This window comes from Hylobates moloch, unplaced genomic scaffold (genome assembly GCF_009828535.3).
Source record: "Hylobates moloch isolate HMO894 unplaced genomic scaffold, HMol_V3 SCAFFOLD_3, whole genome shotgun sequence".
Lineage (NCBI taxonomy): Eukaryota > Metazoa > Chordata > Mammalia > Primates > Hylobatidae > Hylobates > Hylobates moloch.
Window position 1 is genome coordinate 105911087 of NW_026652278.1, and position 15419 is coordinate 105926505.

The 15419-nt window shown below is 35.2% G+C and overlaps 1 protein-coding gene across 50 annotated transcripts in view; it reads left to right on the plus strand.

The window, feature by feature from the left end:
- Positions 1–15419, plus strand: part of ANK2 (ankyrin 2) — a 698346-nt gene that overhangs the window by 650306 nt on the left and 32621 nt on the right. For all 50 annotated transcript variants that reach the window (XM_058436645.1, XM_058436660.1, XM_058436662.1 and 47 more), the window contains 7 exons: positions 419–623; positions 3096–3192; positions 5848–6076; positions 7205–7330; positions 10095–10217; positions 12485–12517; positions 14453–14474. In XM_058436645.1, the coding sequence (XP_058292628.1) occupies positions 419–623; positions 3096–3192; positions 5848–6076; positions 7205–7330; positions 10095–10217; positions 12485–12517; positions 14453–14474 (835 nt within the window). The remainder of the gene's footprint in view (positions 1–418; positions 624–3095; positions 3193–5847; positions 6077–7204; positions 7331–10094; positions 10218–12484; positions 12518–14452; positions 14475–15419) is intronic.

The window sequence follows — 15419 nt, forward strand, 5'->3', positions numbered from 1 at the left end:
AAAGGAAGGTAGCATTAATAGTAGAGTTGAAGTCAAAATCCATATTTATTGGTTACTAATCTATTTAAAAATTCAACTTATATTTGGACAATTAACCAAAATTAATCTCCAGCTATAAATGTTTTCTTCCTGTAAAATAAAAAAAGAAATTAGCTTTTAAATGAGAAATAAATTGTTAAAGAATCAGATTATTCCTAGTAAGCAAGAGCTGCCATCAGAGATTGTGGATCTTACAAAATTTTATATGAGTGCTTAGTAATAATACTGAACTTATGATTGCCATATTTGAAGTACACCAAACTTATTTGTAAGATAAAAAAATACTTTGGCTAAGAAATTTGAAATTAAATATAATGATTCCTTCTTTATTTTAAAATATATACATAAATATATATGTGTGTGTATTTACTTTGAAAAGGCTCAACCTATGCACAGTGAGCTGGTTAAGAAGATCCTAGGCAACAAAGCTACCTTCAGCCCTATAGTCACTTTGGAACCTAGAAGAAGAAAATTCCACAAACCAATTACCATGACCATTCCTGTCCCCAAAGCTTCAAGTGATGTCATGTTGAATGGTTTTGGGGGAGATGCACCAACCTTAAGATTACTATGCAGCATAACAGGTGAGTCACATATGACTATGTTCGTAGAGAGTTCTGAAAAAAGAAACTTAGATCATTGTAAATATTAAATCACCTTTGTCGTAAGATGTCTGCAGGGTCATATGCATTAATTCAGGGAATACATTTTAATTAACTAGGGAAATGAAAGGGGAAAGGAAACAACTATAATTTACTAAATGAAGTCTGTATGCCAAACTGTTAGATAGTTTATATGCGTTTTCATTCTAATCTCCACAGTAACCCTGTGAGGAAACTTTAACCCCATGTTGCTGAGAAGGAAACCATGGTTGAAAGAAGTTCTATAACTTGCACTATAAATATTTGGTGGTGTTGGGATTCGAAACCACACCCATATGTCTCCAAAGTTCAGGCTTCAAGCCTTCATTGAAGAGATCACTAAATCTGCTGGAAAAAAAAAAGTAGTATCTTGAGTAATTATACCCAATAGTTCAAACCAAACTGTTATGTTATGGAATTGGTTATGTCTTTATCATTGATCTATTGAACTAACTTTAGAAAAACAACTTAAAGGTTTTCAGTGATTAACTGATTTTTGGTCTTTTGAATTGGTGGTTGTGTAGTTGCTTTCAGACAGCTACCAAACTCTCCAAAGACACTCCCAGAACGTTGGTAGTCTCTTCATAACAATGCCAACACAAATAGTGAGAGGCAAAAAAATTCACATGAATAATCTGTTCTAGGGCTAAATAATTTAACTGATAATTTCTCTATTTATCAATAATTACATGGTGTTGGTATTCAGTAAATATTAGTACTATTATTAGTAGGAAGAGTAATCATCCCTGGATGTTTTTGTATTGTTAGAATTATTTTTTTCATTTCTCTTTTGTATTGGCAGAATGTTCACCTTTATTTTGTTTTCTTTAATTCACCCTTCTTACTCATACATTTCTTGTAGTTATGATAGAGAACCACGAGATTATTCCATAAGTTTAATAAGACAAAATTTTAAAATATATATACTATAACGAGTGGGGGGAAATCATATGCTTCACTTATGATCTCTTTCCCAATTGCTCATTTTTGGTTATTACTATCATTTCTGGGTATCTTTCCCATAATTCCAGCCCCGTAGGTATATGATTAACCTTCTGTAATGTGCAATATAATGTCATGGATGTGAAACAGGTGAGGCAGAAGAATATCTGTGATACGCCCTGCCCTTATAGTGATTAACTAAAGACACTCTAGGGGCCTAAACACCATCTACTCTATTTATTCCAGCCCAATGTCTTTAGACAGGTTTCTCATAAACATTTCTGAAATTTAATTAAAATTATTTTAAAAATTAACAAATAATTTAATGTATTAATTGTTTAAATACCTACACATTTGAGCCTTTGTATTTTTCTGTGTCATATAGTTATGCTGAGTATGTATTTTAAAGGCCTACTAGAATAAACTTCCATAACCTTCTTTGATAACTTGTTCTCTTCTTTAAGAAACTTTAGAGTCAAGACTTTTCTTCATTTCAAACATATATTCCTCCTACAGTCCTTTGAACTAAAATTTTGTCCCCATCTATGTGATCTTAATTTCTCAGTAGAAATGAAAGACAGGTAGTCACCATTAGCCTTCATGGTAGTTTTTCAATGTACAGGGGCCATCCTTTGACATTCATTTGTTTTTTCATTTACCTTGCAATATTTATTGAGCTCTTACTATTTCACAAACATTTTTTGGCCAAACTTTTATTGCACATTGAGAGGAATTTTTTTGAAAACAATTTCATAAAATATGAAGTTTGAGAACAAAAGAATATTTAGATTGTTCACTATTCTTTTATTGTTATTTTTTATTTTTTTTGAGACAGAGTCTCGGTCTCGCTCTGTCGCCCAGACTGGAGTGCAGTGGTGCGATCTCGGCTCACTGCAAGCTCCGCCTCCTGGGTTCACGTCATTCTCCTGCCTCAGCCTCCCGAGTAGCTGGGACTACAGGCGCCCACCACTACGCCTGGCTAATTTTTTGTGTTTTTAGTAGAGACAGGGTTTCACCGCGTTACCCGGGATGGTCTCGATCTCCTGACTTCGTGATCCGCCCACCTCAGCCTCCCAAAGTGCTAGGATTACAGGCGTGAGCCACCGTGCCCGGCTGATTGTTCACTATTTTAATGGAGCGTTCAGCTTTTTAGTTGGTCAAAGGATATTTAAAAATAATCAGCTGTATACAATTCAAAATTATCTTCAGAGCCTAGCAATCATAATAAAAGCTTCACAATGTCAGGGAGAGAACAGAAGGCTTAATAAACACTTATTCAAATAACTACCCTAAAACTTAGTTTCTTGAGTGGTAGTGTGTCATTTTTTAGCACGTAGATTTTAGTCATTTTGTTTTCAATGTGTCATGTTGAGGGGTGGGATTGGGCTGGTGAACACAGAACCACAAAGACTTTATTTTAGAATCTAGAGTCTGGAGTTTTGCCTGATTTTTTCAACAATCATATTATTTCAGGTGGAACCACCCCTGCTCAGTGGGAAGATATTACAGGAACTACGCCATTAACATTTGTCAATGAATGTGTTTCCTTTACAACAAACGTGTCTGCCAGGTATCGTTATATAGCACAGAAAAGCCCACTGTGATATGTTCCCCTCCAAAAAAACTTCCCTTTGTTTTGTTTTATTTTGTTTCTTTATTGTTTAAAAGTTATTTTTTCATTGGATTTTAAATATGGTCTGCCTTTGCTTTTATATTTTAAACTAGATCTGTCAGCAAATGGAATAGTGATAATACAGTAACAAAGTATTACCAATCCGATTAAAATCTAAGGAAAAGGAGCGATTGTCTGCTTTGCCTGTATGATTCTGACTTAGTCAGTAGCAGCTGCTGCTTTTTCCACTTCCAAAGTCCTTAGGAATGATAATTTCCTGTTGTCAGCAAAATAGCCTGAACTACTTTTCCAACAGAATGATAACAGCACAAATCTCACCGTGGTTTGTCTAAAAGGCTTAGAGGCTTCAGTGGCTCTTATACACATTTCTTATTTATGTATTACATATCTTTAAAACGGTGAAGCTATCTAGTTTTATTGCTTATGCACACATTAACCCAATTGATTAAAGTTAGTTCCCATTCCTTTGGTCTTTAATTGATTGCTAAGCATTGCTACCTCTCTTTAACTTGACATTACAACAACTTTGTGACTTAAGTAGGGTAAGAGACATTATGTCCATTTTACAGATGAGAAAACTGAAGTTGAGAGTAATTAAAAAGTACATTTCTATTTGGGGTGGGGGAGAAAAGATAAAAGTGCGCAAATAGTTAAGTAATGGCATAGCAATAGTTGGGTGTGGTGGCACATGTTTATAGTTCCAGCCACCCAGAGGCTCAACTATTGAGTCTACAGTTCTGTGTTTCAATGTGTTTTGCCAATTTAGCATCTATACTGTAATCCAGAAGATGACATGTTCTGAATAAGAGGTACAGACCAGAGGGACTAAAAGAATGAGAGAGAAGGGTGTTCGAATTGGGATAGCTAGAGAGGGTATCTGAGAAGAGGTGACTCGAGACATGTGTTGGAACCTAATAGGCAGATAAAAGTGAAAAAGAGAATAACGAGCAAAGATGCAAAGATAGAATGAGAAGGTGTAGTGGGGAATAGCAACAATTATCCATGTAGTCTATAATTCAAAAATAATGCTTGAGGCTGGGCCTGGTGGCTCATACCTGTAATTCCAGCACTTTGGGAGGCCAAGGCAGGTGGATCGCTTGAGCCCAGGAGTTCAAGACTAGCTTGGGCAACATGGTGAAACCCTGTCTCTCACAAAAAAGATACAAAAATTAGGTGGACATGGTGGCGCACACCTGTAGTCCTAGGAACCAGGGAGGCTGAGGTGGGAGGATCTCTTGAGCCCAGGGAGGTCAAGGCTGCAGTGAGCCATGATTGCATCACTGCACTCCAGCCTGGGTGACAGAGACGTTGTCTCAAAAACAAAACGAAACAAAACAAAACAAAGCAAAAAAAAAAAAAAAAATCTAGGACCGTTGGTTGGCAACACTTTATAAAAGGTCTTACAGGGTAGATTAAGAAGTGATAAATCACTGCACTCCCTGGGTGACAGAGCGAGACAACGTCTCAAAAAAAAAAAAAAAACACCTTTGGAAGTATAAAATAACAAAATGAAAATATTTCCATCTAATGACCTCAGCTTTCTTTGTGAAGTTAGCTCTCTTGGAGCCTGTGGTGAGGGGTGAAGCTTAAAGAGTGTCATAAGATTTAGTAACGTTACCATAGTGAACAAAAAATTGCCAGTCAATGTCATAGACTTAGTTGAGGCTGGAAATCATAAAGTCATTGTAGCCAATAATTTCTTTTTTTTTTTTTTTTTTTTTTGAGACGGAGTCTCGCTCTGTCGCCCAGGCTGGAGTGCAGTGGCGCAATCTCGGCTCACTGCAAGCTCCGCCTCCCGGGTTCACGCCATTCTCCTGCCTCAGCCTCTCCGAGTATCTGGGACTACAGGCGCCCGCCGCCACGCCCGGCTAATTTTTTGTATTTTTAGTAGAGACGGGGTTTCATCGTGGTCTCGATCTCCTGACCTCATGATCCGCCCGCCTCGGCCTCCCAAAGTGCTGGGATTACAAGCGTGAGCCACCGCGCCCGGCCGCCAATAATTTCTTCTCTGAATTATATTCAGCAATATAATAGGAGTTCTGGAGCAGGTTTTTAAAAATGGTTGGGTTGATTCCACTTTGGTGATTAGAGAGTTCCTTGGAAAAGAATAATGAGGGGAGGAAAAGCTGGGTAGATTTTGTTGAAAAGAGTTTCAGGAAATGAAATGACAGCTAGGGAGGGGGGATCAAGGAAAATAGAAAACCATGCAGTGAAATCCTTATCTTATGTCTGCTATTGAGTTCACTCCACTAAAAGATTCCAAAACACTAAATATATAGCTCAGAAAATTGAATATTCAGAAGAGTTTCCAAAAAAGAAAATTAGAAATACAATGTTTAATAGTTGATCTTAAACCTGATATCTTTCTCTCTTCTTTTCGCTCCCTTCTGCCTTCCCATCTTTCCTCCTCCCTTTCCTTTTGTTCCTGTCTTGCTATTTCTTTCCTTTGGCTTTCTCTCATTATCTCCCTCTCTCACTTCCTTTCTTCCAAGAAGCATTTGTTGACTACTTTGATCATATTGAAGGAACTGATTTTATTTTTCACATGGTATACTTTGAACTTTAGATAACTGACTTTATTTATTTTAATAGGTTCTGGCTGATAGATTGTCGACAGATCCAGGAATCCGTTACTTTTGCATCACAAGTATATAGAGAAATTATCTGCGTACCTTATATGGCCAAATTTGTAGTGTTTGCCAAGTCACATGACCCCATTGAAGCCAGGTTGAGGTGTTTCTGCATGACTGATGATAAAGTGGATAAGACCCTTGAACAACAAGAAAATTTTGCTGAGGTGGCCAGAAGCAGGGATGTAGAGGTACTGTACCAAAAATAATAATAATAATTTATGCCATGTTGTTATGCCTGTATTAATAGATTACATTTCAAATATCATTTAATAAATAAAATAATTAAAAAGTGAAAGACAAGTTCACATTTTGGTCAGTTAGAAGGTCAACATCCAAAATCTGCCATTTTTAGCCATTTTGGAGCTATTCAGTAGGAATGATCTGTGTATGTGAGAAGGTAAGATGATTCCTTTAAAGATTATTTGAGGAAAAATTATGAGTTATTGATAAACTCAAAGTATGTAAGTGACTGTAGTACTTTAGATGTTTTTAGCTTTCTTTGTTGTCCTTATTTTTTAATAGTAACTAAAACAGTCTGGGAAGTATATCTTTTTGCATAAATGTTGAAGCAGGGTGTCTAGTGCTTTTCTACGTTACTTTTTCTTATTTCAGAATTTTCCATCAGTGTAGGTCTTTGGGCGTTGAAGTCCAGTAACCTGACTTATTGTGGTGTCAAATAAGGGCCACGCAGGCCAGGCATGGTGGTTCATGCCTGTATTCCCAGCACTTTGGGAGGCCGAGGTGGGTGGATCATCTGAGGTCACCAGTTCGAGACCAACTTGGCCAACATGACAAAACCCCGTCTCTACTAAAAGTACAAAATTAGCCAGGTCCATGCCTGTAATCCCAGCTACTCAGGAGGCTGAGGCAGGAGAATTGCTTGAACCTGGGAGGCGGAGGTTGCAGTGAGCCAAGATCGCACCCCTGCACTCCAGCCTGGGCAACAGAGTGAGACTCCGTCTCAAAAAAAAAAAAAAAATTACCCAAACATAAGTTTAAATTTAGGATTTAAATGTATTTTGGGTTTGTGGAATAATGGGATACAGTTTTTGGAACTGTATATAATAGGATATAGTTTATAATGGGATACAGTTTTGGAACATTGAATGTCACCATGCATTAAAGATTCCCATTACTAGTAAGAAGAAAGAGTGCTGGACATGCTGTGTCACAGATAGAATGTCGGTTGTCAATTTAAAGATGGTTGTATGTGTATTATAAGAATTTGAAGTTCCAAGTAGTACTACCACTTCTTTGTGTAAACAACAAGTATAATTGCAGCTACTTTATTGTTATTTCTCTCTGTTTTCACTCAGGTGTTAGAAGGAAAACCCATCTACGTTGATTGTTTCGGCAACTTGGTACCATTAACTAAAAGTGGCCAGCATCATATATTCAGTTTTTTTGCCTTCAAAGAAAATAGACTTCCTCTATTTGTCAAGGTAATATATACATGGAATTTTGTGATGCATTTTTTTCAATATCAAGGAAGAATTTGACTTCCTTTAGTAATAGAAAATTTTTGCTTTTCAGTCATCTTCAGAGTTTTCTTTTTAACCATATTTGTAACATTTTACAGCCCTGGGAAACCAATCATTTTTATTTTTGAGGTTCAAAGTCAACCTGAATTTTTATAGACTATATTTAAGGATGAGAACAGGACAAATAATAGCCAACTCATTAATTAGGCACAGTGACCAGTATTTTCCAAATTTGAAGGAAAGCCTATTTATCTATTGTAACTTTTAAATATTTATGCTTAGATTTTAAAATACACGTGAACTTCACAAGTGTGGAGATCAAAAGAGTTCTAAGTGGCAACTTTTTATAATAAAATCTCTCAAAAGACCCAGCATCTCACTTAAGCTAATAAATTATCTGTGATAGAGTTACAGACTTGATATATTTTCATAAATTCATTCAATAAACAGCATGGAAACATTTGTGTGCACCAGGTATTTGTTGTCTCTGCTTAGAGACAACAAATCCCTAATCCAAGTTAGGGATTTGAGGTGATATATGCAAGTTTCATTTTAGATTCCAATCTAAAAGGGACCACATATGAAGGAATAAGAGATTCAGGAAATAAAAAGGAGGTAATAATTCTACTCTGCATTATTTTCCAAACTCATTTTTCTTCTTGTTTCTCACAATTCATTTCACTAATCCAGAGGTCCTAACGCTCAATCCTCTTAGGTATAGGCTGGCTTCTGTCGTTTTTTTTCCAGTCCTACTTTACCTACTCATTTCCAACTGTTCATCAGCAATGACTCTTTTTATTTTAACCCCTTATTATTTTTCCAAACATGTGTCTGCAAACCTCTTATTAAGTTTTCCCAAGATCTCTGCTGAGTCTCTCTTTGTGCCATTTTTGGTTCAATTGTTTTGCCTGACTGATGATAGATTCTTACAGATCGCCACATTAAGCAGTAACTGCTCAGGGGTAATGGATCCATTTAACATAGACAGCTATATAATTAAGCTAATGTTTGACATCATTGGTGTGCAGAATCATTCTACAAACAACCCAATACAAAATGAGGGAAGTGCTTCAGTAGACATTTCTCCAAAGAAGATACACAGATGGTCAATAAGCATATGAAGAGATGTTCAACAGCGCAGGGAAATGCAGATCAAAACTATGAAGAGATACCACTCCATACCCATTAGGATGGCTATTATTAAAACAAACAAACAGAAAATAAACAAATGTTGCGAAGGATGTGGACAAATTGGGGCCCTAATGCATTGCTGGTGGAAATGCAAAATAGTGCAGCAACTTTGGAAAACACTAGGGTTTTTCCTCAAAAAGTTAAATATAAAATTAGTATATGATTCAGCAATTTACTTCTCTGTGTACACCCACAAGAATTTAAAGTAGAGACACAATTATTTGCACACCAATGTTCTTAGCAGCATTAGCCATGGTAGCCAAAATGGAAACAACCCAAAAGTCCAAAGGTCTACAAACAAAATGTATACACATGCAATGGAATACTATTCAGCCTTTAAAAGGAAGGAAATTCTAATTTATGCCACAATATGGTAAATGAAATAAGCTAGACACAAAAGGACAAATATTGTATGGTTTCACTTATATGAGGTACCTAGGGTAGTCAAATTCATAAAGAGAGAAAGTATTTTTTTAATTTACTTTTTTGACCTCTCCACAAAGTGAAATAAAGATAGAAAGTAGAAGAATGGTTGCTAGGGACAGGAGAAGTGGGGAATGGGGAATTATTGTTTAATAGATGCAGAATTTCAGTTAGCAAGATTAACAAGTTCTAAAGATGGAAGGTAGTGATGATTATACAACAATGTGAATGTACTCAGTGCCACCAAACTAGACACCTTTTTAGGTTTAATCATTTTTATGATTAAAATGATAAGTTTTATGTTACAAATATTTATCACAATTTTTTAAAAAAGGAATGAAATTCTAACACATGATGCAATATGAATGAACTTGGAAAACATTATGCTGAGTAAAATAAGCCAGACACAAATACTATATGGCTCCATTTCTACATGTTCCTAGAATAGGCAAATGTATAGAGACAGAAAGTAGAATAGAGGTTATTAGGGGTGGGCAAGAGGGCAATGGGGAGCTATTGTTCAATGGGGACAGTTTCTGCATAGGATGAAAAACATTCTGGATAGAGGTAATGATTATACAACTTTGTGAATGTGCTTAATGCCACTGAATTTTCTACCTCAAAATAGTAAAAATGGTAAACTGTATGTTATGTATATTTTACCGTAATTATTTTAAAAGCTGAGTAAGTTCTGAAGATCTAATATACAGCATTAAACTATAGTTAATTGTATGTAATGTATTATATACTTGAAATTTGCTAAGAGAGATCTCAAGTGTTCTCACCACAAAAAAGGGGGATGAGGTGATTGATAGGTTAATTAATTTGATACGCTAATCATTTCACAAGGTATACATATATCAAATCATCACATTGTACACCTTAAATATATGCAATTTTTGTCTACCATACTTAAATAAGACTGAAAAAGAAAGCTGAATGATTTTTAAAAAGGATTTCCAAATGGTAATAGGAAAAGAGAAAGGAAATCCTTTGAGTTCTTACCTAGCATTAACAAATGAATTTTACTTTCCCCTTTCAAGCATCATCTAGTTAAAGTAAATACTGCACATCAAATATGGGTGAAGCATGTATGTCTTTCTTGTTCAAGGTACGCGATACGACTCAGGAACCTTGCGGACGACTATCATTTATGAAGGAGCCAAAATCCACAAGAGGCCTGGTGCATCAAGCTATTTGCAACTTAAACATCACTTTGCCGATTTATACAAAGGTATTGTAAAATCTGCTATAGTGCAATTCAGGTAGAGTAGGAATTGATTTTTAAATCTTGTTTTAGGTCAGTGCAAAAGTAATGGCAAAAACAGCAATTACTTTTGCACTGACCTAATAAAATGAATACCAACAAAGACTGATTGAAACCACGTGTAATAATCACGTTTGATTCTCTGTCAGATTTACGATTTCCACTTAAGAAAAAACGTAGTGCCACCTGATTTCACGTTAAATGCACTTTGATGCAAAAATTCTATTAATACACATTGGGCATGGAAGTAAGAAAATTTGGCTTCAGATTTAACTTTTTGAAGAAATTTTTAAAACTAATTGGCTTTTCTTCATTATTGTTTTCATGTGCTTTCCTGAGACCATACTAGTACATTTGGCCCTGTGAAAATATTAGAGTTCATCAGCTTCTGTTTACTACCAATTCACAGGTGGCTTACATATTATTAAATTCAGAGTTGCCCCGTGATATTTTATTTTTTCTAAGTAATTAACTATTAATCTTCTAACTTATCATATTTTAAGAGCATATAAACTGCTGTGATGGTGCACACCTGTAGTCCCAGCTACTCTGGAGGCTGAGGTGAGAGGATCACTTGAGCCCAGGAGTTCAAGGGCAGCTTAGGCAACATAATTTGTGTAAATTGTTGTTTAAAATAAAAAATACTAGAAATAGTTGATTAGTAAAAAACATATCGCCATGTTATGAGTAGATTTAAAACATTGTTGAAAAGGAGAAATACATTAATTTCTGACCCCAAGTCTACCTACAGGAATTACTTTCTTTTCAAACCTCTCCCCGTCATGTAATTCCTTGAATACTCTGATGAAATCAAAGAAGACAACTAAATCAATTAAATTGTTGTGGATAATTTATGTTTCATTCTTTTAAATTTTTTTAACCAATATTTCTTTTGAATAGGAAGCTCCCACATGGCAATCTATAGGTGGATGCAGAAGTTGTCAGTGTCTATATAACAGGTTGGGAAGGGTGATGAGTGGTGACTGCTGAGACCTGGAGGGGAAGTAGGGATATATTTAAAATCCTAAATCTTGACATCACAAAACAAAAAATGTCCTATACTTCTTTTTCCCCACCACAATTGTTAAATTTTATATTTGCTTAATGAATTATTCTTGTAAATAGAGATCAGCCATATAGAGAAAAGCTCATAGCATTAGGTTTGACATTGTAAATTTTTACTAAATGAATAAAATAAAATATTATTTATATATTTAAATATACATGTTATTCCAAGAATTAAAATATAGAAATGGGTATATCAACCCAAATGAGCATAGTTTCATTGTATTTTGATGGTGCAGAATGTATTTTGGGGTTTGTATTGCTGATTAGTAGTGAGTCAGTGGAGGCAGTATGCCAGTAAGAACCACAAAGAAACATGTACTGCTGCGGGCAAGCCACCTGAGTCTTAAAGAAAGATGACTGAGCTTTGGCTGGCTTTCAATGTGCTCTAAGAGAAAGCATTAACTTTATTATTACATTTTATTTCTAAGTCAAGACATACCAGACACAGCTATTAATGCTGTGATAGTCCAGTACAATTTTCTAATTTCTAACTCAAAAAGAAAAAAAAAAAAACCCAGACATTGTACATTGAAAATATACCTTAGTATTTAGTAGCTCTTGGCTGGGCACCATGGCCCACACCTGTAATCCCAGCACTTTGGGAGACCAAGGCAGGAGGATCGCTTGAGTCCAGTAGTTCAAGACCAGCCTGAGCAACATAGCAAGACCCTGTCTCTATTAAAAAAAAAAAAAGAAAAGAAAAGAAAAAAAAGAAAGAATTTAGTTGCTCTTTGTTAGAATAATGCTTCTAAATATTGTCTGTGTATTGAAAATTTTCCACCATATGCTTATTTGTAGCTTTTAATATTTTCAACCAATATCTGTAATGATTGGGATATTATCATCACTATTTCTAAAGACAGATGCCATCCAGTTCATTTAAGGTCAAACTTTGAGACTTCTGTGGTGACCTAGTATCTAGAATTAGTATATTTATAATATTGGTTCTTTTGTCTCTTGAATCTATAAACTTTGTATTTAAGCCAATCTTCTTTTCTGCCTGTCTTCTATAAACCGTTAGTAAGAAAAAAAGAATGTGCTGATTGTATGCTTGCCTGTTGATGCTTGTTGAAAGGGTATTTATTTACTCTTTCCTTTTCTTCTAAATACTCTCTACTCTTCCTTCTCTCTTGTTTCCATCTTGCATGGCATCTTGGGGCGGAAAGGAATCAGAGTCAGATCAAGAACAGGAGGAAGAGGTAATTTTATGACAGTGTCACTTGTTAACGGCTGTGTCATTGCTGTAACCACTAATAAGAGCACATAGTTAACCTGTGTTCTTAGAAGGGGTAGGCGGTTCTTCTTAGTAATTAAAGGGGCACAATTTCACTTAACCTCTCTAAGCCTCTGTTTTCTCATCTTGTGGGGCAACTTAAGGGAATAGTAAAGTTTCCCTATAAATTGTTGCCATGTCTCTATGCAATACTATATTTCTCCACCAACTACTGAGAGCTAAACCATTATCTCAGGGGTTCTTAGTCAGAAGACATCTAGTGGTTGAAACTCTTTTTATACTAAGACATTATTAATGTCTTAATTTTTAATTAATTTTTAATTAAATGTCTTAGTACATTAAAAATGTACTAAGACATTATTTGCCTTTTAAACTTCTATATCCTCACAAACTATAGAGGAGTCTTCCAGAGGCTATACTACATGTGATGATATTGCCACTCTGGCAATTAATGGAATGTATGCTTGCATACTCTTAGGTTCTAGCACTTTCTCAGCCTTCATTTGTAATACGGATATCTATTTATACATATCACACACCATCAGAAGTTTTTCAGGCTCCTCAGTAATTTTTGGGAGTGTAAAGGGGCCCTAAGACCAAAGAGTTTGATAAACACTGAGACCAAAAAACTTTAAGAGGCATATAGTTGATTCCTTAGACTATAATATTATAATGCAGAACTATGCTAATAATAAGAATTTCTTATAAAGTGGGATCTTTACTAAGTGTTGCACATGCCTCATCAATATTGATCTCTCACAACCACCTATGAGGTGTTTGTTATTAAATACTACATTATTGATGAAGAAAGCAAGTCTTAGAGAGGTTACCTTGAATAAATAGCTATATGAATTAAACCTGGTTCAATATTTAAAGCAAATGTGTGTTTGTCTCCGTTATAAAGATCTGAAAATGCCCAAATATTATAATAGAAATGAAAAACATAATTGGAAAACTTAAAATAATATATTTGTTTCTAAGATAGACAGATGCATATGTTATGTTATATGTAAACGTTTTCAAATATACTAGTTTTCTTTTTTTAAATGTTATTCCAATGCACTGAAAATAAAAAATATAATAAATACACTTATACCCACCAGCTTAAAATGTAAGCCCTTATCAGTTCAGAAGATGCCCCGGATTCATTTTTTTTCTGATACCTTGCAATGGAGCAGGGTGAGAGGGGTGACTATAGACTCACTGTCCTGCCGCACATAGCCATATACACAACCGACTTAAGACCGAAGTCATTCTTTCCCTCAACTGCACAGTCACTCTTTGCTTCACATACTCCATTTCCTTCCTGTACTCAGTGACCCTACCACCACAGCTGTTAAAAATGACAGGGAAGCCAATTTTGCCATGTTCACAAATCACTTTTTTCTGTTAGATGATTTTCCTACTGAATACTTTCTGGAACTATTTAGGGCAATAGATCCAGTTCATATTCTTTTGAGGATCTGGAATGCTGGCTTATTATTAATGATAATGAAACTACTTCTGTAGAACACATCACCCTAGTGTTGCTGTTTGTCATCCTTTCCTTTTTCTCCACTAAATGGATACTTATTATTCAATACTGACTTCACCCTTTTTCTGACGTATTCCCTAAATATGTATTCCAACATCAAAACCAGCCTGGGTCATATCTTCCCAGGATTAACATGCTAGAAAGGATTTTCTACCTGTAGTGTCTAGAAAACAGAAGATTTTTTTCAAAGTCAGGATAAGAATCATGGAGACTCTCAGGAAAAACTGTAGCAAATGACTCTGACCTTCCTATAGCTATGGTGTCACCCAACATGTATAATTATGAATAGGAGCTTTTTGTGCACACCAGGGGCTATGAGCCAAGGCAGTATTTGTAACCATTCAATTTATGTATGTTTTCTTTCAGATCGATATGACATCAGAAAAAAGTAAGAATTTAAAGAAAATTGAGTTTGTTTGAAAGCTGGCTACCATAAAAAGAAGCATGAATTAAAATGCAAGCTAGTTGCTATTACTAACCACTATAGTAATTAAATTTTTATATTATCCTTATTAATCATTAATATATTTATAAAAGCAGCTTGGCCAGTTAAATTACAAATATACCTAATTTGCGAGCTAATTAGCAGTAAAATGCAATGATTATTCATCTAAGCATTCACTTTCTTTTGACATCCTTGTTAACCCTGGTATTGCTGTTATGCCTGTTTAGAAACCCACCCTACCGTTTTGTCCATTTGTTAACATAACATTGTCATCTCATTATTTTTTAAGCACTGACATGACAGTATCACTTTTTATGTAATGCAATAGTGACTTCTGTAGAGAGCTCATTATTTTGGTAGGATACACCTGCAAAAGTGATACTGTCTAATAGTTCTTAGCTGAAGCTAACCCCATCCAATGCCTGCCCCCTCCCCCATCACTCTTTTGCACTTTTTACTGTGGTGAAGTGTAACCAACGTCTTTAGAGCTGAGGTCTAACAGACTTCTGTGAAAGCTTTCTGGAAAAAAACCACAAAACAAAAATAAACAAAAATGAAGAGCCAAGAATGCAAAAATTAAAACCCCCTGGATAAAATTACTAATCACAACAGCATGTTATTGTAGGGTTAATTTTAAATAATGATGCAAATCCCAAACCTGATCTAGTAGAGAGAGAACTGGTTTTGACAGACCTTAAAAGAGCTATCTTAGAACTCATTTTAGGTTTGTAATATCCAATTAAGATTTTAGTTTGTTGGACTATTTCTAGTGACTCTCTGGCTTCTTGTGTGGAAACTCCAGTTGAATTTTACAGATTTCTGCTTTTGTGCCCCAAATGCTTTTTGAAAATCTGATTTTTAAAGTTTATTGAATATCAATAAACTTTA